Below are 25,307 nucleotides of genomic sequence, written 5' to 3' on the forward strand. Positions count from 1 at the left end.
ATAAGTGGCCAATTGGCCAGATACATCGAGATGTGCTACACTACATGAAACAGATGCAAATAAGCCATATTTGGGTTAGGAAACAATAGCCGATGCATAGTCGAGATGCTTGACTCGGTTATGCAATGTGGGCCTGACACCCGGCCTGCTTCACCGCTGTTAGGTGCCTACCCTTGTAAAGTCCTTTCTTCCTTCTTCAGCTTAGAATAGTCAATCGACGGCACCTCTACGTTGAACAAGCCTAGGGGTCAGCCCCTTACACAAACACCTCTATCCTGGATCGAAAACCCATCAGGCTTCGACTTGCAAAGGTCCATGCTCCCCCACATCAAAACGTGCGTTACCGATCGAGCTTTGTCATTGTTTCAATTTAGAAATGGGTTCTCGCTAGAAACCGTATTCTCTATGCTTCTTTTGTTCGCAAAGGCAAATTCAGCCACAGGTCACCATCAGGATGCAAAATCTTTAGTGGAAAGGGGTATACGCGTATTTGGCATCTACTCAAGTTCCGAACGACCCGTCTGGATATACCTAAGATTATTGGAGCAGCTCGCTACTTGCGAAGCTCACCTGGGCCGGCACACAGAGGCACTTATCATTCGCCAAAAAGTCTTTACGGCCTGGCAGTCGACAAAGGAGGAGCATTCAAACACTCTATGTGTAGCAATGATGAATGTTTCAGACAGCTTATGGGCTGTAGGGAGACGCGAACATGCTCTCGAAGTAGCGCAGGGGTGTTTGAGTATTCGAGAACTTTCTCTGGAACGTAACGATCCGAAATTACACCGCACCAAACGCAAGGTCGCCGAATTTCTGCACGGACTCGATCATAGACGACGCGCCCTGATTATGCGCGAGGAAGTTTACCGTCAAGCAGAATCAAAGAAGATCTGCACCGATATCGAGAAGCTGGATTTCATTGCCTCTAAAGCAGCTTTGTCCGACAGTTACCAATGGGATGGACGGTTGCTGAAGGCAATGGAATTGCGCCATGAAGTGTACCAGATGAGAAACGACATTTTGGGGCCTGAATATCCGGAAACATTGCTGGCGCATGACAAGCTTCTCGTCACAAAAAGATGTTGCACAAAGAATTTTCGGGAGCAGCAGAAACTTTGCCAGCTTTGGAAGAGGTCTGTCATCATTTGGACACGCACCGTCGGAAACCTTCATCCTCACACCCTTGAAGCTAAGGTGAATTTGGGTCTCCAGTATAGTATTGTGCATGAAGTCAACCCGCTCTCCATGAGCAGGAAGATGTCCTCAACATTCGAAGGCGTCATTTCGAAGAGCACAATCGTTTGGAAAACCTGTCAGCCTATTTGTCATCAATGGCAAATGTTGCAAGCTCACTTGACAAGATTGGGCAGCACCATCATGCCCTCAAACTGAGGACGCAGGCTCTAGATGCTGCTCTTGAGTATTACGATCCGAATGATGCTTTCGTAGCAAGCGCCCACAATGGTCTACTCAATTGCGAGGCAGACCTTCGTCGACGTGACCTGAAAGGTGTTCTGCAAAGACGGCGAGACCTACTCAAAGCGCAAAAGTCTGTACTACCTGAAGAAAGCCCGGCTGTTCTGAAAACCCTGTCGTACATGGCAACAGACTATGAAAAGCTGGGTCGCCGAAGGAAGGCGATGGTCATTCGCAGACGACTTCTCGATGTCCAGGAGTTATCTCTCGGCCGGGAAAATCGTGAAACGGTCGATAACATGAAGAAGCTTGCTATGATTTTGGCAAGGAAAGGTCGTCATGACCGTGAACTCCTCCCCAAAGCCTTGTCGCTACTGGGAAAGGTAGAAGGAATCCAGAGGAAGCTATTAGGAGGGGATCACTTCCAAACCTTAGTCACGAAGGCCGATCGTGATCGCGTCTACTCAAGAATCTTTTCTGATGGCCATTCTACGGAGAAACGGGGAGACAACGAAAGGAGATCACTGGCCACGAACCTCGCGGAAATCCAAACATCCATCGAGCAGGAGGTCGCCGCAATCACATCAGCTTCTAGTGATAGCTCTGGCTTTTGTTCGTCTTCCATGGCAGACACTGGAAACGATGACTTGACAAGCGGAGATGTCAGCGACATCCAAAACGCTGAATCCACCCATCGCTCTAATTACAAAGACGCCAACTCCAGTCTCGACCTTTCTAATAACCTGGTTTCAACAGGATCAAAAAGCCGGAATCAAGTAAATGATGAGGCGAGATGGCATTATGTAAGTTACTCAAACTACCTGGTAATCATTATGACCATGAATAACCTGAAGACATGACAGAGCAGGAGAAGGTATAGATACAGAAGGTCCCCGACTGACGTGAGTTTTGCAGAATCTGGGTCCGAGGCTTCAGAGGCTTCGGAGGCGTAAGAGTCTTCAATCGACTGGAGGAACCCCTCGCGTTCTTGTTTTGATATTCTGCGAAAATAGTCTTTTAAAGCTCCTGAATTTATCGGTGAACGAGAAAACATATTTCAGTGAACGGGACACCAGCAAAACATTGCTCCGACAGCTCCTGAAGAAAGATTACGTCATATTTGACTTCTGCTCAGTCAATGATATCCCATCAAATGTCACATGACGCCAGAAAGCTCACTCTGTAAAAATTCCAGTTTTACCCTAATTCTAGACTTTATAAATTTTCTCGTTAGTTAGAAAAATCCCTTAGCGTCGCCCTGTGTATATTGATTAGCTCTACTCCGCACAAGGAGTCTCTGGCGTCTTGTGGCATTTGATGGGAATGGATACGGATTTGCGATTTGTGTGTTAATAAGTAAGTTTTCAACAAAACTGTCACTTCATTTGGGTGTTTAGCGAGACTTAAAGACTAAAGTGACATAATCACTTCGAGCAGTCCTAATATCTTAGCTTCCGTCATTCTATTCTTCGCTGTCCAAGGTGCAAGCCTACCTAACCCGTGCTCTTTATAAAGAAATCGTCTATGAGTCTTCTTGTGTATGAAGTCCTAAATTTTCACTAAACACTGGCAAAAACAAAGTTTCTCCTGCAGCATGACACACAGATGATGAAGACGAAGCCTATGATACAGCAGCGAAAACGGTAATTAAGGAAATGAAGACGACGGTTTCGAGGGATCAGCAGCTATTAATGCTCCTACGGACTACTGGGTATACACAAGCCTGGAAACGGGCAATACCTTGAGTCTTTCTTTTTTCCCGCTCAATGTAAGTCGGGTATGATCCTATCGGCTTCTTCCGCAAGTGAACTTGAATCACATTCAAAGCAGATCTGTTCTTCTTGTGGTCGCCTCCCAAACTATGCATCCACTATATCACTCTAACTGCTCATGGTCCCCTTCCCCATCTTCTCATTTTCCAAAAACCACACCACAGCCCTCCTGATCCCCTCCTCATTCCCAACCGCAGGCTCCCATCCAAGTCTCTCCTTCGCCTTATCAATAACATACCACCGACTCATACATGCAAACCGCACAATCGTCCGATTCAAAGGCGACACCTCCCCCTTGAACCAATAAAACCACTCCATAGCCCACGCGTACGCCAGCGCCATGTTCAAACTCACGACCTTCACATCCTCAATCTTAGTCTCATCACCGGCAGCCTTCCACATCGTCCTGCTGAAATCCCAAAACTTCATCGGCGGCCCGTTGGTGATGAAGAAGGCCTCCCCGGCAACCCCCTCAGGCGCCGTCAGTAGCTTGTCCGAGGCAGCGATGTGCGCGTCCGCCGCGTTGCCCACGTACGTCGTCGAGAAGAGGTTCGAGTTATCCCCCAGCTGGACTTTGTTCCTCCCCAGGCGGTAATTGCGCATCAGATTCGGCGTGATATCGTTGTCCCTCTCACCGTGCACCGCCGCCGGACGGAGGGTACACGTCCGCATGCCCTTGGGATCGTCATACTCCAGCGTCATCTTATCCGAAGCAGCCTGTCACACCATCGTCAGCAACCTCTCAACTTCCCCTCGCCCCCTCTCTCAAGTAACACGGGCGACAAACACACACCTTCGTCTTGGGATAAATCAACGTATCATCCCCCTCCTCCGCCAACCCCAACCCCTCATCCCCCGCCACAATATCCCGAAACATCTCCTTCTGTACCACACTCGCGCTGCTCGTCGTCACAAACGCCTTCACGCCCACCTTCTTGCCAGCCTCCAGCACGTTCCGCGTGCCATCCACATTAATCGCCCGCACGAACTCGTCCGCCATCGTCTTCCGCCCGACCGTCATCATACCCGCACAGTGGAAGACGACCGTCGGGCGCACCTCGTTGACGATCCGCGTCACGTCGTCCGCCGAGGCGACGTCGCCGGCATGGTACGTGGCGCGGGGGAAGGTGTTTGTCGTCGGGTTGCGCGAGAGCACGGCCACGCGCGCGGAGGGGTACTTTTGCAGGAGCTTCTCGACGATGTGCGAGCCGATAAAGCCGCAGCCGCCGGTGACGAGGTATGTTTCTTCGGCCATTCTGTGGGTGTTTGTGCCGGAAGCTCGGGGGATGGTGTGTGTGTTTGGGGGTGGGAGCTCTGAGATTCCGGTGGTATGCGTGCTTGCTTTTTATTCCCCAATGTCTGTCTCGACTAAACTTTCCGCGGGGGAGAATCACTCAGGCAGAGATGAGGTGGAAAACGTGGCCAGCTTTTATTCAAAATCCCCCGCCGATCGTCCAATTATCCTTCCGAATCGACCATTGATAAACAGGGGCTCTGAGACGGGCGCGCGTCAGCAAAATCTGATATAAGCGCTTGCGAGCCCTGACACTCGGATCGTTCTGCCGGACAGGTCGTCAAGATATGCCCGCTCCCTCGCACCAAAGTCCCTGGTACCCCTGATACAGGCCAGCCCTTACTGTTTCCGAACCTGAACAGTCTTGTTTCTACGCTGCTGCAGCTACTGCCCAGCTATCGGGAGCTATCGACGAGCTTCTGCAGACTGGTGATAAATAACCAATTTCATCTTCCCAGACTTCCCTGAAATCCTTCGCGAAGCCAATCGTGGGAAAATGGCGTTCATCCCAAACCCTTTAACCCCATCCGGCCGTCCCGCAAACTATCAGCCATAAGGTCAGCACTAAATCCTCCTCCCGTGCCGAATTATCAGATAATCCCAGACAAAAGTCCTGACTGTACATATTGTCCAAAGAACTTCGCTACCGTTACTCAACGTGATGCTGTGCTCGGCACCGCGCACGTGATAATCAGCTCATGCACACCTCGTAAAAAAAACTCACAAACACCGAAGACTCCGAAAAACCAAATAGCCAACTCCAATACTGTCAAAAACAGCGTCGTCCAATGGTCGGTGGGCCCCGGGGACTAGTGCTTAATCAGACGAAAGGCCGGCGGAGGCACCGGAGGCCGTCTACGCGGTCGGCCGGGGATAATGCACGATAAAAGAGAAGAAAGGCAAGTCCGATTGCAAAATTAACCAGGCATGGCTGGTCGAGGAGGGGACATTTTGAATGAGGTGGTGGAAAGCTTATCACCTGTGCCGCGTGGGTTGGCGGGATTACATCATAGGTTGGGTATCAGACTTTTGACAGTTGGTTTGCGGTCGGGAAGCAGATCAATTGAATATTGAGGACTGGCCCAATCCTGGATCAACGGTGAACATGTCAGTCTGTTCATGTCAGTCGTCACAACAAGAGTAGCATCGCACCAAGTCACAGGAGAAGCATGAACAAACATATAACGCAAGAGAACGCAGCTGGTTGGAATATGTAAACCCTTCCATCTACAAAAGCCCCCCTTTCACTCCGCCGTATTCACAGCCCACCGATACACGCCTTGACGATGCATTTCCGCCGACGAAAGACCCCGGTCTGACCCCCTCCGTTTCTCGTGTGGTTGGGTTTTTTGTAGAATGAGTGAACATCGCCTCCGGGCCCAAAAAAGACCTTCCACCCCCTGCCTAGTCCTCCGAGTCGCGAAAACGCAAGTATCGCAATCCTAAACTCCGGCACAAGAGATTCCCTGAACGCACAAATTACCGAGAGAAAACCCCGTCTACCGGCCTTGCCCCTGGCTTCCTGATCCAAAATCCGGTTCCGGGTGCGCCTTCTTGTCCTTCCTCGCCTTGATGACGAACTCGGCCATGATCTGGATGTGATCCGCTGGGAAGTGGTAGTTGGGGAAGGCAGGCACGCGCTTGAGGTATTCCGCGTCGGGAGGGCCGAGGAGGTCCACCACTTCAAGCGTGTTGGTCGAGTACCATAAGTAGTCAATGACGTCTGAGAAACCGGGCGTGTAGTTTGTGAAGGGCATTTCGTCGGGGGTGTTCTTGAGGTGTGCGTAGGCATCCCGCAAGCTGAAGGGGTGGTCGATACCGTCGCGCGTAAAGCTACCGTACTGAAAGCTAGACAGTTCGGTGTGGTTCGGCGGGACTCTTCCGGTAGACAGGAGCTCATAGACAGAGCTGTCTTCTGTTGAGTTGAAATCACCGCAGACAAGCAAGGGGATGTCGGTGTTGTTGCGGTACTCCTGGCTGGGGCCGGGTTCCTTGGCGGGCGGCGGCGGCTCCTCTCCATCCTTGGCAGTAGCAGAGAATACGATGGGCTTCTTGTCCTTGAGTGCCGGCCAGCGAACGTACTTCTCGGCCAGCTTTGTAATTTGTTCCATCAAGATACCAGTCTGGATCAGCTTGACGTCTGCCAAAACCGATTCCCAGGCCAAATGTCCGTTGACGAGGATGATGCGTGAGCCTGTGAGACGGCTCTCGAGGAATGCGACCACGGCGATGTTGTCTTTCGGCATAACACGGTTGAACACATCGTGCTGGTTCTTCATATCCGGGCGGTTGATGGCGATGGCGGCAAACTCAATGACTTGCTTGTCGAGCAGAATCCACTTGCTCGCTTTGTAGAACGTAGCGCAACCGTCAACTCCTTGCGCGTCCTTCTCGGCCATGGTCTTCGCACGAGTCTTGGGCCAGTGGATACCTCGGTAGTCCATCGTCGCCAGGTCGGGGCTGAACTCCTCCTTGAACGCCTCGGTCGAGATTTCCTGCAAGCACAGCAGATCGGCATCCTTCTCGCGTAGCTCTTCCATAATGCAAGCCTTTCGGTAGTTCCAGTTAAGAGCCTCCGTCGGCGTGTATCCATATGTCTGCGGCGTCGCGTACTTGTCGCACAGAACGTTCCAGCTAAAAACTCTGACTCTTTCCAAGGTAGGCGACACATCTTCTTGCACAGTGATGCACTTTCGAGGGGACGGGGGAAGCGGCACTGCACGAATTAGCGAAAGAATATCCAAATGCACCAGCAATGCTTACCTGGAGCTTGCTCCTTGAGGAGGTTGATCAAGCTCTTGGTGCCCTTCTCCATGATCTCCTGCTTCATGTCCTGGTCGAGAGGGTTGCCCTCAATACCAAGGACTTCCAACAGATGTAGGGAGCCCAGCTCGAAGGGCAGAGTCGCGATTTGGTTCTCAAAGAGGAGCAGCTGGTTGAGGTAGGTGCACATGCCGAGCTCGGGAGGGAGGATCTTGATTTGGTTGAAGGAAACGTTGAGGTATCGGAGCTGGCGAAGCTGGCCGATGGCGGGAGGGAGCGTCTGCAGGCGGTTGGAGGCGATGAAGAGGTCGTGGAGGAATTGGTAGCGGAAGAGGGCGGGGGCGAGGTTTCGAAGTCCTTGGCCACTGAGGTCCATGTTGTGCCAGTTTTGCCTTTCCTTCTTTGCTTCCAGGCTGTACGGCCGTCTCCTGTCATCCGCCTCGTCATCACCATTGTTCTTGCCCGAGGTGGGCGAAGGTCCGGCGATGCCACGGTTCTCGGAAGCCTTTAGTCTGGCGTAGTAGTGCGGTTGGTTCTGCTCGGTCATGGCGCGGTGGGCTTGCTTGGACTCCTCGAACAAGCGAAGCTGCTCGCCCCAATGCTCGGTCATCTGCTGTGTTTGTCCTCCCCTTGCGGCCCCGCCCTGGCCGTTCTGCAAGCCGTTGTTGCTGTACGGGCTGGAATTCCCCATGACGCCGGTGAAGGCCGAGTGGTGGCCCATGACGCCACCATTGCCGTTGTGGGCGGCATGTTCCGCCTGTTGAGCCTGGTGGTGCTGGAGATGGGTCTGGTGGTGTTGTTGCTGTTGCTGTTGGTAGTTGTACAGCATAGGGATGCCCCGGCCGCCGGGGGCCCCATTGATGCGGGAGTTGTGGCCCTGCTGGTGATTCTGGGAGAACATCCCTAGCAGATTGGCCCGTGGGTTCGGGTTGGAAGAGTGGTGTGGAGGTTGGTCTTTCGCGACGAAGCGGCTGAGAAGATTTAGAAGTGCGGCGTCGTTGGTGGTGGTTTCTTTGGGTATGATAGAGTTGAGGTAGAGGTCTCCGACAGGGTGGTCCAGATAGCGAGTACCATCGGCCATCTACCTGACATTCGGGATTGGGGTGGTGTCTCGATCAGGATGCGAGCGCTGAGCGGACGTCGGGAGGGCAGCAGCAACTTATGTGAGATTCGAAACGAGGGACAGCCAGGGTAGCTCGCGTTTGCGCATGGGAGTCGATGACCGGGTCCAGCTGCATCGAAGGTCGAGTTCAGACAATGGAAAGTCCCGGCAGCGCAGAAGCTGTGGTGTCTTCAGGCGCCCATTCACCGCGTCAATAGAAGTTTTGGGGTCGGTGTCGATTCTCGTTGCGGGTTCGTGAGGTGAGGTGTACGTGTGTTGGATTTTTTCGCTCTGATGATGTAGCCGGGTTAGAGGGGGATTCTGGAGCCAGGCTGAGTCGGGGGAGGCTCAATGGGGCAGCAAGCATACGTTGGGGGGCGATATCTGGCACTATCGTTCGGCGATCGACGCGCTGGATGCGGTGGTAGAGTCTGCAGAAGATAAAGATGTCTTGTCAGTTCTGGCAGCTTGACGAAGAGAGACAGAGAGAGCGAGAGAGAAGTAGGTATCAGGTAAGACATGAACGGGGTCGACCTAGGGGCTGGCAGCTGGGGTTCCGTGCCTCGTGCCTGTTGCGACAGACAAAGGCTCGGCTCTCGTAGCCACCTGTGACCCCCCCTGGAGGCCTTGCCATGGACCTTGAACCTTGGGCGGGGAAAGGGTGGAAGGGGGGCTGATGACATACCGGCACGGCTGAGCGCGAGACTCCAGTGGCTGTAGACGATATCTCTGGGGGCAGCCAATGAATACTGGGACTGAAGAATGCGGGCGGAGATGCAGATGATCCAAGGATTGAGCTGTGGTGGGCGTGGACTGGATTGACTCGACCTTTGACGATAGAGCGACACAGGACACAACGCCCGCGATGTTGCGAGCTCTTAGCGCGGTCACGTGCGAGAGCCGCGTGCACGAGCCTTCTACTGATAGGATACGTACCGCCGTCGACAGGATCAACGTGACCTCTCTCGTGATGGGGCCAACAGTGCGATACAGTATGACATAAAGTCGTGCTAGTGCTGGAGGACTCGGGCGAAAGTGGTCCGACTTGTGGTGTTGTTTACAAAGCAGAAAACGTTTAGAATGGCAAGAGAGAATGGAGCACATTTGTTTTGATAGATTTTTCTTGCGGTGGCGGTGGGTCATTGGAAGATTCATTGACCGCGTGGCACCTTCCACACGGTGCCGTTGGCCATGCGCCGTGGGCTGATGGTGACGAAGAGGTTATCCGTGATCTTGAAAAGCTTAAATGACACTGTGGTTTCTTGTACACGATTTTAGTGTCTTCTTTGGTTGCTTTAGAAGTTGTCAAAGTTTTATCTGCTTATTTCTCTATGCGATGACCTGGCGAGTTGGTTCTCAACGAGGCTGCCATGAAGTAGTATAAAGTACACAGGGAAAACGAATCTCGTGGCAAATAATACGCGTAACTCAAAAGAAATCTCTACAAATATACTACCTACCTTGCAGACTGTCTTGGTGTCCTTTTTTACCTGTAACTGCGCACCTTTGCTGTTGGAACGCTCTTCAAATCAAGGACCCGGCTAGCACGAATCTCCAAAGGTAGATATCAAAGCTGCCCGCCATGGGGGTACATACTATTTCTTTTTAATCATGGAAAAACTCAATGCCGACTTATTACAGGCCAAATGTTTGGGGTTGCCCTCCCGTGATATGCCGCGCTGAAATTGTTTCTCATGTTGATTAGAACTGCATTAATTACATGACATATCTGCAATCGCCGAGTGATGTACAAAGGCAGTAATTTTGATTGTAGGAGCAAAAGATTCAAGTTTAATCAAACCTCAAAGTCTTTCCATTTCTCAGATCGTCTCTTTTTGAAGGAAGTGTGTTTTCTCTATTAATCAGGACTGCCAACTTTTTGAACTGGTCCGATGTGAGCCCTGATTGCAGCACATCCAAATGCTTCACAGTCTGGGTATCTTCAAGGAAAACAAGAGGCTTCGTAAAGGCTACTTCTTTGGAACAGTCAACCTCTCTGCAATAGCAGCTGCCCCTCTCAAACGCCTGCGGTGAACAGCTCTAGGGGACAAACAATGTAATCGCAACACAAATCTCAAAACTGCATGAAGAACAGCAAATGGGTAAGCCGGAAGACCTCTATGTGTGGATATGAAGAGAGCAGAACGATCAGTCTGTTTGGACTTACGTGTCAATTTGGGTCGCTCTCTGGGATCTTCCACCGGGTTGTATGAATCACATAGTGAAAAACAGGAGAGGAGAGAAAAGTCGAGGACTCATCCTCAGTTAACTTGAAACCTCTCAGACATATCAAGAGAACTTGAGAAGAGACCCGTTATCTGGAAGGACAGGAACGGGGAAAAATGGTGATAAGGATGGCAGGGACGGCGATGATGGTGTTAATGACGACAAGGACAATGAGCATACCTAATAATGAAGCACTCTTCTCAGCTTTCTATAAGTATTATCCGGTTATGAGTTCTTGGCATGGATATATTCCCGGAACCAAGACTGTCAAATGAATTTTCTGGCAGTCCGTCGTTGGGCCATCACCAGCATCAAGAAAGCGTCGTTTTGCAGGCAAAAGCGGAAGCCTGCAGCGGCTCAAAATTGAGAGGAAGTCTCCATATACTCCGATATGACCTTAAATTACTCCAGTAGACCGCCCTTTCAGAGGGCTTCTGGGTAAAGATCACTTAGCTGTGCGTCCTACATACCACGCACCATCTCCTCCCACGCCCATCAAGCCGCAGGGTTACCAACATAAATTTTCAGGCGCGCTTGCTCAAACAGACGACTTGGGAAGTCGAACCACGTCCCGTGCCGCAATCCTACACCGGGCTCTGACTTCAGCCTCATTAGCCGACCCAAGTTTCCCATGCGAGCTATGCCGTACGTGGGCCGTCCACGCGGCACAGCACAAGTCAGCGTCGCACCCTTTCCCGCTGCTCACCATCAAAAGACAAAAAAGGCGAATCAGCTACCGCACACATCCCGCCTCTGGCTCCCCGGGCCGTCAATTGTCATGCTGCGTGGCGCGAATCCGGGGTGCATCCAATGAGCAGTGTGAGACGGCAGGGCGGCCGGGATTGCGGGGCATGTTGACCGGAGTCGCGCCGGAGAACCGGCGGGCTGTGATTTGACTTATCCGACATTTGCCAGACTTGACCAACAAGTTCGACTTGGAAATTGACAACTCATTGTTGAGTTTGTTGAGAAAAAGAGAAAAGATGCGCCTTGTGAAATTGTTACCCACTCTGCTCTACGTCCGCTAGGTACAAAGTAGAAAGTGCGATTGATTAGCTACCACACTCTTGGCCAAAATCCCTCTCAAACCAACAAACCGAGAAGTGCAAATCCGGGATCCCGGCGCCCCCTCCCCCTCATCACGGCCACTGGCTCGACGGCAAAGACGGGAAGGACACTCAATTTGGCCAGGCCATGCCGGGTTTCGATCCGTCCCAACCACTCAAATAGCGACAACGGTCCGGGGATGGATGCGGGGGGACCTGATCGAGACCACAGCCGTTATCGCAGCAGTTTGGTTGACAGAGCAGAGAGCTCAGGGTCACCTCCCCTTCGCGTGCCCTCCATCCCATCCACTTCCATTCATCCCATCCCGCTCCCCCATTCTTCGCCTAGCCTCCGATTCTATTCGACCAGTCAAAACTCGCACAGATGCAACCAGCGCCGGAGGGCACATGCCATTATTGCCAGGACCATTTCATGCGCCCGCCGCGTTTTGCAGCTGCGCGAGATGGTGCTTCTTCCTTCTCCGGGCATCGTCTCCGACATAGGGCCAGCTCTCCACCGCGACCCCTCCTCACTTGAGTGTCCTCTGCCCCGGGCGGCACGCAATATCTCGCCGCGAATCGTGACACCCGGCGAGGCGGGGGAGAGCGCCAGAATGACTTGGATCCAACCAAGGGCCAGAAAAGTAACACATATTGCAGACGCGCAAGTGAGGCAAAAAAGCAACAGCCGGACTGCGGGCTGTTGATTCGATTCGCAGGTTGCATTCGCTGCCCGCAGTGCCGGACGGCGTAGGCCCGAATCGGGTCTTTTGAGATCCATGACAGGCGCCGCTCTCACCCTGCATGCATGCTGCTGGTGTCGCTTGCTGCTGCTGGTGCTGCTAGTTGCTGGTAATTATTAGTTGCATGGCTGGCTGTCGTATGCGCCGGCCGCCCACGAGACCACCAGCAAGGCCAACCAGGAGCTCAATAGCAAGCTGGGACGAAAGCTTCCTTTTTTGCCAGAACTTGGTTGGGGGTGGTGCCTGAGGAGAAATCGTGGGTGTCCTGGCCTGCGTTGGCTGAGCAAGTCGGAAGGCATTGGTGTATGTATATAGAGAGATAGCCAGCCGCCGGCCTCCGAAGATGTTCATGACTTGGCAACAGATGCTGCAGGGCTTGCATCTTGAGCTTCTGCTGGCCATTGGCAGCAGCATTCATTACCTTCGATCGTTTCTCGAGATAAAGTCTCCCGAGTCTTATTTGCATATACGACTCTGCAGGTCTATCGCCGACGACCGACAGCAGCGTCTGTTCGCACTGAAGAATTTCAACCCGGGGACCAAAGCCACACCACCACACCACACCACCTCACTAAGCTGCCCTTGAGACCGAGTATTTCCGAGATTCTTCACCAGGTGGCCATCCATAGATCGACTCGCTTCTCCTTCGGCTCAGGCATCGGCCTCAAGCATAGCAATAAGCATATCCGTGAATCGAGAAAGTCGGAAAGAACGACCGGTGAAAGAGAGAAAGAGAAGGAGCACCCGCCGGATTAGCGCCTTCCCGGACAGAAGCCACCCAGTGCCCCTTCCCACGCAGCCACCACAGGCAGCCACCACCACCACCGCCACTTCCTTCCTTCCCGCCTTGTGCTGTCGCTGCCTCTGTCTCTGTTTCCGCCCAGTGCCTTCCTTCCGTGCGGTGGCACCGACAACGACACCTCCAACACCAACGCCGCCAACACGAGACATCAACTCTCGCCACCACAGATCGGACGGGAGACTCTTGTATTTGTAAACTCGCACGACCTCCTACTCAAGCTCATCCGAGGCTCAAGCCATCCACGACTCGTGCACTGCCGGCGGTGGAGTTGCGCACCATCGGGGGGCTAGCACTGCGAGGTCGCCGCCAGCCAGACCGCATCGACGGAGTCAAACCCCGGAGAACCGGGGTCGTCACCTCTCGGACGCCGAGATCGCTGGAGGAGAAACGACTCAGGCTCACCGCATCAGACTTGTTGAAGAATTGGCGCCGCGGCAATTTGCACACGCAATTAATCTTGCCGGGCGGTCATCACTCAAATCAAATCACCCGCCAACCCGGCAACTTCGTGTGATATCTGAGACACCGGCAGAGCCCTTCCCTTCTCCATCGGGTGACGGGAGCCTCTTCTTCGGCTTCCATCCTTGTCTCGGCATCCCAAGTTGGTCTTCATCCTATTTGCATTCGTATGTATGAAGGGATTACCGACCTGGACGCCAGCGATCCCAATAATTCCAGCCGAATGACCCAACACCAGCCGAAATACACTTACAAGCCACAACGCCGCCAAACCGCCAGTACGAAGTACTCTCGTTGCAACTTCGGACGTGTCCCCATCACCTCGGGCATCCATCATTGCAACGCCACAGCTTCTCAATTGTAGAGCCCGACGAGAAGGAGGAACGCCCTTCGTCGTCAATCGTCATACTGCGTCGACGTTGCGTCGTCTTCTGTTCCTTCAGCGGACCGCCCTCACGGACCACCTGGCAGCGCCGATCTCAGAGGGACTGCAGCAGTTTGCAACGTCCCTTTTGTTGGAGTTCGCAGTTGGAGCGGAACCCGCCGTCAAGGCGCGCTACCCATCATCTTCGCTACGCTATCGGCAGCCAAAAAGATACACAACAAACCTGCCCAACCGTGAAGGGAAGGTCCTCCCACGTTGAAACCCGCAGAAAGATACGTGATTATCTCGCAAGAGCACGGGATCCTGCGCCGGACGCTGACCTCAGTAACGAGACCAGAGGCGGGAAGAGGGACGATCAAGAAGGAGCTGCCCGGCCCTTCTTGTCTCTATCAGTCTGCGGCACGCGACAGCAGACAAGCACATGAAAACCGCGGGAAAAAAGAACGCCCTGCCAGAAGGATTCACTCCTCGTACGTAACGCAACAGCAGCGTATCCCAGGACCGCCGACGAGACGCCGTGGCCGAGCCCTTGGGCGAGATTTGATTCACCCGTTCCCTCGGTACCATTTGTCTGCGGGAACCGAGGCGAGGCGAGACGAGGCGAAGCGACGGAAAGGCCAGCCAGGCAAGGGACAGGCATCGCGACGACGGCAAGGGCTGGGCCTGTCCGAGAAGTGAGGCCGAGCAGAATTCGCGGATTGCGTGAAGTATATTCCGGCAACTTGCAACTGCAGCTCACCGGCAAACTACGACGGCAAAGGCTTCCCGCCTTCTGGACGCTCTGCGATCTCATCACCAGAACTCGTCTCAAATCCTGCACCCAGCCGCTCCGTGACTACGTTGGTCACCTTGCCCACGGCCGCAATAAAAGACCACACACTAGGAAAACGACTCACCATCAACGGGCAAGCAAACACGACTCTTCAGCTTGCCCAGGTTTCCACTTTGCGCGGGTAAACGAGTGCACCAACCAGGACCCGTCAGTTACCCGTCATTCCATCCACCCCGGCTCCGTCTCCACCGGGGAACGTCCGCCCGGTATCCCGCCGTCTCAAGATTTCAGAAAGGACCTGAACCCGGTTCTAGAAGGACGGGGCTGGCTCCAACCCGTCTTGATTTGACTCTTTTCGTCTCTCTGCAAAGTACCAGTACCGCCGCTGAACGTTTTGTTCGTGGCCGGGTGACGCAAAGCATTACGGATACAGCTTCTCACGTGGTGGGCAACTGACTAAGGTCAAGCCAAAGCAAGGCGAGACCAAAGACAAGACCAGTCGGCTGCAGTCCAGTCGCAAATCAACGGCCCGGTCCACTCGGGGCGCCCAAAAAGCAAAAAGGGATCAACACAAAACACATTGTCGAAAGTGGCCAGCCAGGGCAGTGCGCCTTTTCTGGTGTCGCTGTCATTGACTCCGCCTTCGGTGAGTGGTGTTGGAAGCCACTCTGTCTGCTTTGGCTCAGCGACCCGTAGCGGTAGATTGAGCGATTCGATTGATTGATTGCTTCTGTGCCTGGATTTACCAGGGGCCTGGTTCCTGGGCTGTCGGATTCTGGCTCACCGTTTATCTGCTGGGCAGAGTTTTCTGCTCGCAACCGTTCTTGAAGAATCCTGGCTGATACCTGGCTTGCGGCTTGTCTTGCCTTGTCGTATCAAATCAGGGGCGAAGGACGACTGTGACGAACGACGGCGACGACGGCCACTGACCTCAGGATCTGTCTGGTGGAGTTGCGACAGGTCGCAGGCTTGTCACCAAAGAGTGTTGTGACTGGGTTTATCCGTCATCAAGCTATCCGTACTTCTGCGCTACAACTCGGCACAGAGCCGGCAGTTTGAGACAGAGACATCTGGACAAAAGAAGTTCAAGGCCAGGAGTCAGGCTAAAGTGCCCCGCGGACAAAGAACCAAGAGGGGGAAGGAAGACGATTGGGGTAGGGTTTTGTCTCCGCGTCGATGAAGAAGTCAGACACAATTGTGGCTGCGAGACAACCAAAGAAACTACCCCAACGAAACGCCTCCCTAAGCCCCCGATCCAGCTCCTCGGTACGCCCGGTGCCGTAATCCTTCCAGAGGAGAAGCAGGACGACAGCAGAGACAAGGGCAAGCGAGCGAGGGACAGACACACGTTCCAAGGAAACCATCGACGCCATCGTGCAGCGACTACTGGGACTATCCAGCGGGCCAACGACTTGTGGACTGGCGCTCGATCTGTAGGCAGTGTTGCCGGTGTTAGTGGCCCTGTCACGACGAGCTAACTGAAGTCCGTCAGTCCGCCGGGTCCAAGTTGGAAGCTTTGACGAAGCCAGAGGAGCAGCGGCAGCAAACAACGTCAACAAACGATCTGTGCCGGGGCAAACACACACCAACCAGCAAAAACAAACAACAACAAACTGCCGTCATTACGGCTGGCTAGGAGTAACATAGCGGCTGCCAAACGGGCTAGTGCGCCGTCCCCTACGACAACAGACAAGTCGACAGTCATTGTTCATTCGGCGGAGGTTGCTCGCAACAGTCCGTCCGACGTGGATGTCCTTGTCGGGGCAAACACACTGCAGGACGACACAAACATTTCAGGACCTGAGGACACGGGCCAATTGCAGGCCGGGGAAAGGAGCAGCTCTGGGATTGCGCAGAGTAAGCTGTGGACAGTGACCAGTGGCACCCGTCCGGATACCGTACCGTCCAAACGGATCTCCCCTGCCGGGACGGAGACCAGGGCAGAAAGCGACCCGAGGGCCAAATTGGAGTGGACTCTGCCAGGTCTCCCAGGACAAGAGTCCTTGTGCGTGTGTCCTTGGGCAAAGACTCGAGAGGCGCTGTCACTGGCTGAGGTCTGTCTGAGGCGCGCGAGGTACCTGCCGGCCCTAGTGTAGCGGCGCCGGGCGCTGCAAGGTACAACCCGCCCAAACGAACCTGTGGTGGGGCTGCGCCCAAGTCATTCAGGGCCGTCGACAACGAGGACGGTACTTGTGGCCGCTGCAGAACATCTGCGAGGGATAGGTCTCTGGCCGTCTCGCGAGGTATCTTTCTGGGTCAGGCCGCCGTCTTTCTGCGCAGCAACAGTGCAGTAGCTGCGCAGCAGTGCTGCTGCAGTGAGAGAGCCAAAGAAGAGGGCCGTTGGAGAAGAAGACGCAGCAGACCCAGCAATCAGCCAGCCAGCAGCTTATCGGACCTGCTAAAGAGACAAGAGAAAGAGACGGGAGAGTGATCTCTTTTGTCCCTGCCGCCATCCTTTTCATTGCCTCTGCTGCCGCCGCTCATCTGGTCATTATTCTGATCCTTCCTCCCCTCTCTTGGACTTTGACCTTTCTTTACAAGGTCATATTTCTGATTTTCAACCCCTTCCGCTCTACGACTACTATTCCACAACTGCACGACTCTTGCTGGTGATTGGGCTGCTACACGAACGAGCGGCGACACGAACAGAGCAGTCCTTGTCTGTTTGCTCTGTCGACGAGTCCCAACTCCAACAACTCGCGCGGTCTTTTACTCTCTCGTTTTCTCCAGTCTCCATTCCCGCAATTATTTTATTTTTTGCCCTCCTCCTCCTCCCGAACACCCCCGGCGCAATCCACTCAAATTCAGCGCCGACCACCAAAAGCACCCGGCATCGAGCACCAATACCCCCCTCCCCTGTTCTTCCTTACCGGTCACTGTTACGGTCTGCGAATACCACCATCTGCCCTGCCCGCCTTACCTTGCTTGCCTCGCACCCGCTTGCTTGCTGGCTTGCTTGCCTGCTTGCTTCCTTGGCTAGCTGCTTGCTTGCTTGCCTCAGCTGCTTGCTCCTGCGACCTGCGCGCATTCCGCCATCCTCCCTCCTCTGGGACCATCTTGCGCCAGGCCCAGTGCTGCTGTTTATGCCGGCTTGTTGTTGCTGCTGCTGCGTGGTACGTACTGGCGCCGCCGTCCAAGTACCTACACACACCCAACGGACAACAACGGGACGGTGGACAGGACAAGACGGGACAGGCGCGGTACCTAGCTCTACTTTCCGGTGGACGGGCATGCTAAATTAAAAAAACATCCCCCTTCCCCTCCCCTTCTCCCCCCTTCAAAATCCTTTCCCCCCCGGTGCTCCCCTCCACCGACACACCCCCTCCCCTCCCAAATTCCTCCCCCCTCCCACCCTTGACGTCTCCCTACAGCAAACCTAGACGCACCCGCCGACAGAGAGAGAAGGAGGAGGATACACTGGCCACCAAAGAACAGCAACGTCGCAGTGGTCAAAGTCACACCCAATCTTCCTCCTCCACCGAATAAAAAAACCACTCTCTCGATTCGAGGCCCCCGTCCACTCAGACTGGAGCTCCCATCTGCGAGCTGGGTCTCGTTGTCCTCCTCCCGGTCCCAGAAGGGTCAAGACCAGGGCAGAGAGGACCCAAGTCCAAGACTAAGAACCCGACAGACCCAAACCGCCCAAACCACCCCAAGGCACCACGGGGACCACGGGGGACCCAACCGCCCCAGAAAACAGAAACAGATTCTGCAAACATGTCTCAATACATGTACACCAGTCTCGCCCCTTTACCTCCCGTCTTCTCTCACCTCCCCGACTCGAGAAGGGCGAAGGCGACGCCCTCCAGTTCCAACTCTTCTGCAGCAGCAACCTCCAACCAGCCCAAAAACACCTCGTCTGCCGCAACAACAGCAGCAGCACAACCACCACCAACACCAACAGCTGCCTCCACGCCGCCAATCTCAAAGGCAAATCCCGCAGACTCGTCCCGCCTACCGCCCACGAGCAGGACAAAACACCACTACCACCAGCACCACCCCTCCACTCGCTTGCAACATATCCGCACTTCTTCTTCCTCTTCTGCGTCACGATCTTCTAACGAGACCTCGATCACCCCCACGTCAACTACCCTCTCGATCCCGCAGACAGCGTCTCCCACCGACTCGCGCGCGCCGTCCTCGCCATCATCGCCGAAGAAGCTCAAGCACAAGCACCACCACTCGCTCCAGGAGACACGTGCTGCCGGCGACCACGGCTTCGGCTCCCTCCGCTCCAGAGCGCCGGCGCGCCTCCGCAAGGAAAGCGGCAGCTTGAGCTCCTACGCCAAGTTCGCGCTCGCCTCCCCTCCGACACCCCGCACCACGGGCCTCACTCCCACGGAGATAAAACATGTCGCCATGCTCGACATGGACATCTCGGGTCGTCATCTGACCGCCGCCAAGGCGACAGGCACTCTGCCCTTCTCCCGCACCGATAGCTTGTCCTCGGCCGCGCCTTCAACAGCGTCCATCTCGGCCCGCACAATGACCTCGACCGACCCCACTTCGTCGTTCGACGCCTCGCGTCCCTTCGTCTTGAAGAATGGGCGCCAGTACTTGTCCGACAACTCGCTACCCTACCCGCTGCCCGTCGATCTGGTCGAGCTGCATCGCCAGTCAATGCGCACGCTCATGCTGATCCAAGTCTTTGGCTCGCCATTGTGCTCACAGGGAAACGAAGTCAAACCACCAAGTCGCGTGCTCGAGATGGCATGCGGCTCCGGCTTCTGGAGTCAAATGTGCTTCCGCTACTTCAAGGGAAAAGGCCACACAGACACCGAGTACACCGGCATGGATATTGGTCCCATGGGCGCAACCGCCGGCGACGTGGATCGCGACATGAAGTGGCGCTATGTACAGCATGACATGCGCACGATGCCCTGGCCCTTTGCCGACGGCGAATTCGACCTGATCATGGTCAAGGACACTAGCTTGGTAGTGACAAGTCCGCACTCCGTCCAGTCCACCATGGACGAGTACATCCGCATCCTGCGCCCTGGCGGCACCATTGAATTCTGGGACAGTGACCACCAGATTCGCATGCTCCGACCCCACGCCGCGCCACTGGCCCTAGACACTCCAGAAGGCGCCGCCGCCGTGGCGCTCGGCGCATACCCCCTGTCATCCAAGACACCACTCAGCGCGCCGCTGAACAACTACCTCGTCGAATATAACTCGTGGGCCCACCGCGCGCTCGAGTCGCGCAACCTCAGCCCCGTGCCGTGCACCATCATCGGCCCCGCGCTCATCCAGGAGTGCGAGGTGCTCAAGGACATACAATCGCGCCGCCTGGCGATCCCGCTATCGGAAGTCCGCTGGGAGCGCGAGGGCGTCGGCGGTGTCGTTACCAAGGACGGCAAGTCGTACATCGAGACGGGCAAGGGCAAGTCCAAGCCGGACTCGCAGAAGAAGACGCTCACGCCCGCGCAGGCGGCCCTCCGCCGCACGGCGCTGACGACCGTCGTCCAGCAGATCCAGAGCTTGGAGCCGCTCCTTAGGGAAACCTCGGGCAAGAGCCAGGACGAGTGGGATGGCTGGCTTGGCAAGATGATGAACGACTTGACCAGGGAGAACGGCACGAGTTGGGGAGAGTGCCTGGAGGTAGGCGCATGGTGGGCGAGGAGGAAGTAGTGAGGCACGGCTTGATGAAACGAAAGGTTTTTATTGCATTACTGTTGGAGCTATCTCACAGGACCATCTCATCCTCCCCGCTTGAGGCGACCATCACGCCCCGGGAACATACCGCTTCCTCAGTGTTCGGTATCGTTTGAGGTAGTACCTGCGAGATCGTTAGCATGCCAATCAGTCGCACAGCAACAGCAAGACACAGAAACAGAAGCAAGGAAACGCGCAGAGGCAGAGGAACGGTTGAAGTGTGCAGTTCAACATCGAGATACCCCCCATCATCATCATCAATCTACATCATATATCAACCAATATTTACATTCACCCATATCTCATCTTGACTTATTGACATGTGAAGCGACGTATTGACCTGAAGTTGATCTTTCGATAGTGCGGCAGGTGGGGGAAGGGAAAGGGGACTTGGGACTTCGACCGGTAGATGCTCGCTCACGTGGCAGGAATAATATGGAGCTTGTGCTTGCGGCGGGGACGATTCCGCGTGTTCAAGTGAGATCGACATGAAGAAGGCGTGGCGACAGGGGTGGGTAGGGCGGTCTCGGTCCCCTCCCCAGTGTGAATCCACAAAGTGTGCGGAAACAAAAAGGGTGAGTTCGAACTTACAAGGCTTCGATTTCTAGAGGGGGGGAGTGGTTAGCATTGGCCTTTGAGTGATCTTGGTCGACGAAGCTCAGGTAGGGGAGGTGGGAAGAGGGCAGGGGAGTGAGGGATGGATTGATTGACGTTCAGGAGTTGCGGGAGATGTGGGCCGCTGGGCTCTGTGTTTCTTTGTGAATGGTGATGGCCCTGTGCGAGGCGAGATGAGGCTGGCGTTTTGCTCGAGGGGTTATGTGATGTGGAACTGGCGGTTTTGGGAAGACACTTCTTCTCCTGGGACGGGGTCGTGAGGGACGGGTATGGAGGGCGGAAAGTATGTTGTGCGTGTTGATGAAGGGGTTCATGTTGTGTCGCTTGACGCTGTGAGGTACGTGACGTTGTGATATCTCCTGCGGCTGTGAGGGGCTCGAAAAGTCCCCTTCCCCCCCGGTTGGTGTGTCGAGAAAGTCGAGATGTAGGTCCGGCTGCCGCTGGATATCTCGACTTGAGAACGGGATGGTATGTGACAATGACATCGGACGTGTCCATGTTGTCGAATGGTGGAGAGTTTGTTTTTGCCGGGACTTATGTCTTGAGACAGGAGCGGTTGTTGTAGGTTGTCCTTTGGTTCGGGTTTTGCTCTACTTCTCTCTGGAGTCGTGAGGCTCTAGGTGGGTTGGTTGTTGATAAGCACCAGTCTGAGCGTGCTGGTATGCCACGGCCATGAGGTGCCGCATGGAAATGCGGTTCTTAGTCCGGATTTTCAGGGGACAGTGGGGTTTGAGGATGTCTTTCGTGTTGGTTGAGCCCCGAGACACTGCTTCCTCGAGAGCAAGACCGTGTGCTGGGGGCTTAGCATTGGCCAGCTTTCTCGGAGGAGTGCCGTGATTCCAGCTGAAGCCAGCGGAGGAGGGACAACCTCTTGAGGGACGGCTCTTAAGTGCTGGCGAAGCCGAAACGAGAGAGTTCTCATTCAACATCGACGCTGGGTCGGTTCGGGATGGTCCTCGGGCTTGTCGTCTCCCAAGACACAGAGCTTCTGGGCTTAGATACAAGCACACCTTATCGTGGATGAGCCATCTAACAGGGGATCGGGACAGCCGAGGAAGAGATGTTCTGAACTCGACTCGGAGGGATGTGAAATTGGCATCAGCGCCAGATGGAAGTCCGCAGGGGAGTGTTGTGCATACAGCATATCCTCTAAATGGAGATACACCTCGTGGACCTAGACTCAGAAGTATCCTCGAGGTACCGACGTCCGAGAGAGGAGAAACAACGCCTGTCCGATAGCGGCAAAGATGATGATGCTGATGATCCCCTCAGCCAAGAACACAATTCCATCTGGCCGAGAGCGTAGAAAGACTGAATCAGAGTCCAACTTGGGTCGGCACTTTTTGAACAATAATAGCCACCAAGGTCGAAGTTTGAAGGTGAGGATCGTGCAGGGAAACCGTCGACCAGGCCAGCATGCGAGGTAGCTTCCACCTGGTGCTTCAGGAAAATAGAAATGAGGAAAGAGGATTGCAGTGACTCCAGGCAAACCGCCAACCAAACCGCGTCCAACAGCGAACACGGTAGACCTGCCTCTTGGACGATGCCACTTGACAACCCCACGACAGTCCACAGGCGCCTTGAAGGTAGTGGAAGTAATGACCTAGACGGCCCGGTAGGAGAAAAGACGCGAGGCGACAGACGGGACAAAGGAAGGACAGTACTGGATGTGAAGACACAAGACGAATGGAGCACGACCTACCCTTCTTCACAAACTCGGCTCTCTGGATGCCCTTCTCGATCGCCTCTTCGTCTCTCAACCCCGCGTTGGCGCTGAAGGCCCGGTGTAGGCGTGGGCGGAAGTAATCATATCCGAGGGGGTACTCGCGTCCGAGGAAGAGCAGTTCTATGGTCTCATTAGCGATGTTCGAGGTGATGATTGTTTGATCGCAAGAGGCAAATGGTTGGCGACAGTGGACCTGGAAACCGAGCAGCAATTCAAGCTTGACGTGACTTGACTTGGGGCTTTCCGATGACCGAGAGTGTCAAGCTCCCATGAGGCATTCACTCAGCTGATTAGTCTTGCGTGTATCCACGGGAAGCATTGTCGGCAACATTGCGTGCCGCTCATGAGCAGATATAAGTCATTGACACCCAGGACGACCCTCGAACAAGACCGATATGAAGCAAGGATGAAAGCCCACTAACCTTTGTAAATGGTGATCACGCGCCTCCTCAACTCAGGATTTAGGGCGCTCATCTCGAGTTGCCGGATGTTACCGCGCAAGCAACTCAGAATTCAGTCTGCAACGAGATAGCTGATCGTGTAGGTCAACGCCGCCGGGATGTCGTCGGTTCCGTGGCGATGAGGTCGGATCCCTGACGAATGATGCAACACCCCTCCGTCCACTTGCGGCCCCACAGTACCACCAATGCGCTTCTCCAATTGGCCATACCACAGCTCAGCTCCTTATCTTATCAGTCGCCAGCCAGGTTCCTCGTCTCGCCCGATCTACGGCCTCAAACTTCGCGACAGAAACCAACCATCGATCCGCTGGTGCAGACCAACCCGACGCACGAAGCCGACCATCGACGAAATGTTGTGCGCGAGGGCAGCTCGCACAGCGCTGCTACGACGCCCGGCACTCCTCCTCGTTCGCCAGACCCCTTCCGCCGCCGCCCTCCGCATTGCAGCATCGAGTCCTCGACCGTACAGCCAAGCCAGCAGCATCGCAAATCCCCAGCCGGCAGAGTTGCGGAGCGCCACTGAAGACCTCCTCTTGGCTCTCGATCAGGCGGAAGCGGCCGACCTGGCGGCGGTCCAAGACGTTGACGAAGTCGAATACGAGCTTCCATCAAGACCGGATGACGGGCTGACCGCGAAAGAAACAATCGACAAGCTCCTGCTCAAACCGAAACCCGCTCCGCAATACCTCAACGCCAGCTTCTTTCTCAAGCGCATCGGGAAATGCCTCATGTTTGGCTGCAACGAGGAGCAGGTCGCCGTGGCGGCCCGCCTTGTGCGCCAGATCGCCAAGGACTTTCCTCGATTGCAAATGGCTCGGTCCAACGCCGTCGTCGACCCCAGGGCCGTGTATACAGAAAGGCTAGACATGACGAAACGAATCGAGCTCGAGCCCTTGTCCAAGACGTTCGGAGTGAGCAGCAATAAATCCCTCCAAGACTCGACGCGCTCATCGCTGACATTGTTGACCAATCTTGCAGGGAATCCCGCGGCCATTTCCACTCCCGAAATTGGTTGAGGTGGCCGTCTTGCGATATCTCGACTATGTCGCTTCAACTTCCCCCTCTGACGTAAAGGTGAAATGGGATCAGATTCAACGAATACAACGGAAGACCTGGAAGGTTGATTCCCACTCGCTGAGCCATAAGCCGGTGTCGCCGCTGGCCATCCAAAATATGCAGTGGCCGTCGAACTTGCGATACGTGAGTCTAGTTTACTAAAAGGACGTTGTCCGAAAAGGGCTAAATGGTTGCGTAGGATCGGACACGTAAAACACAGAACATCTCTCTGTATACCCGTTTGGAGAGCTTCACTGAGATGGATCGCCGCGTCAAGTTCATTCTCGACGTGGCCTTATGGTCACATTCGGCCAACGCTTTTCTTGTGAACGCAAAAGCCACACTGGTATTTCTCTACCCCCGGAAACAGTTGCAGGGCAAGTCAACCCGCTGGTTTGCGGAAGAGATGGAACGTATGCTGAATCATGCGACGCCCGAGGTCTGGCAGGAGGGCAGAGACTTGATAGACACAATCCGCATATTGGAGTCGCAGACTTGGAATAGGGCGGACGCGGTCGAGGACTTGGGCAGTGCTTCGTCGGCTTGAGATGCCCTGAAACCCGAGCGGCCCATTCGACAACAACAAGCAACTTCCGACGAGGATCTAAATCCAAGGGGTAGTATCCCTCGATGCTGACCAGGTCAAGTATCTACCAGAGCCAGGGCACCTCTGCCAGAAGTACGACGTGGAGATATCTGGACGATGTCTATTGGTTTGTTGGCCAGCCAATGCGCAGTGCAAAGTTGTGGATTGTCGCTTGCAGTGGCCTGGTGGACCTCGTTGACAGTACGATCTCCCGCCGAAGAGAGGAGGCAAGAATTGAGGTTCCTACAAGACCTGGCGGATGTCAAACGCGAATGGCATATCATTTGCGCTAGCCGCAGAGTGTCCAAAGCATCAGGAGCCGTTCGCATGGTCTCTGGGCATACTGCGAGCCATAGTCGGGTCACGGCCAAGCAGGCGACAGCCGCTTAAACCTTCCGTGAACTGCGATGATAAGAACTGTCCTGCGT

At 54.7% G+C, this 25,307-nt stretch overlaps 4 protein-coding genes across 4 annotated transcripts; 2 read left to right on the plus strand and 2 right to left on the minus strand.

The window, feature by feature from the left end:
* Positions 1 to 3,296: 3,296 nt before the first annotated feature.
* On the minus strand, positions 3,297 to 4,443 carry COL26b_011274 (uncharacterized protein; the record flags this gene model as incomplete). Its single annotated transcript, XM_053183945.1, has 2 exons — positions 3,297 to 3,905; positions 3,982 to 4,443. 2 exons carry the CDS (start codon positions 4,441 to 4,443, stop codon positions 3,297 to 3,299), a joined length of 1,071 nt encoding a protein of 356 aa, XP_053032081.1.
* Positions 4,444 to 5,981: 1,538 nt separating this feature from the next.
* On the minus strand, positions 5,982 to 8,146 carry CCR4 (Glucose-repressible alcohol dehydrogenase transcriptional effector; the record flags this gene model as incomplete). Its single annotated transcript, XM_053183946.1, has 2 exons — positions 5,982 to 7,198; positions 7,246 to 8,146. The coding sequence occupies 2 exons, from the start codon at positions 8,144 to 8,146 to the stop codon at positions 5,982 to 5,984; spliced, it is 2,118 nt and encodes a 705-aa protein (XP_053032082.1).
* Positions 8,147 to 18,497: 10,351 nt separating this feature from the next.
* Positions 18,498 to 20,411, plus strand: COL26b_011276 (uncharacterized protein; the record flags this gene model as incomplete). Its single annotated transcript, XM_053183947.1, has 1 exon — positions 18,498 to 20,411. The coding sequence occupies one exon, from the start codon at positions 18,498 to 18,500 to the stop codon at positions 20,409 to 20,411; it is 1,914 nt and encodes a 637-aa protein (XP_053032083.1).
* Positions 20,412 to 23,587: 3,176 nt separating this feature from the next.
* COL26b_011277 (uncharacterized protein) lies at positions 23,588 to 24,840 on the plus strand (the record flags this gene model as incomplete). Its single annotated transcript, XM_053183948.1, has 3 exons — positions 23,588 to 24,148; positions 24,312 to 24,437; positions 24,514 to 24,840. 3 exons carry the CDS (start codon positions 23,588 to 23,590, stop codon positions 24,838 to 24,840), a joined length of 1,014 nt encoding a protein of 337 aa, XP_053032084.1.
* Positions 24,841 to 25,307: the final 467 nt, after the last annotated feature.

This window comes from Colletotrichum chrysophilum (genome assembly GCF_026319265.1).
Source record: "Colletotrichum chrysophilum strain AFK26 chromosome Unknown scaffold_135, whole genome shotgun sequence".
Taxonomy (NCBI): Eukaryota; Fungi; Ascomycota; class Sordariomycetes; order Glomerellales; family Glomerellaceae; genus Colletotrichum; species Colletotrichum chrysophilum.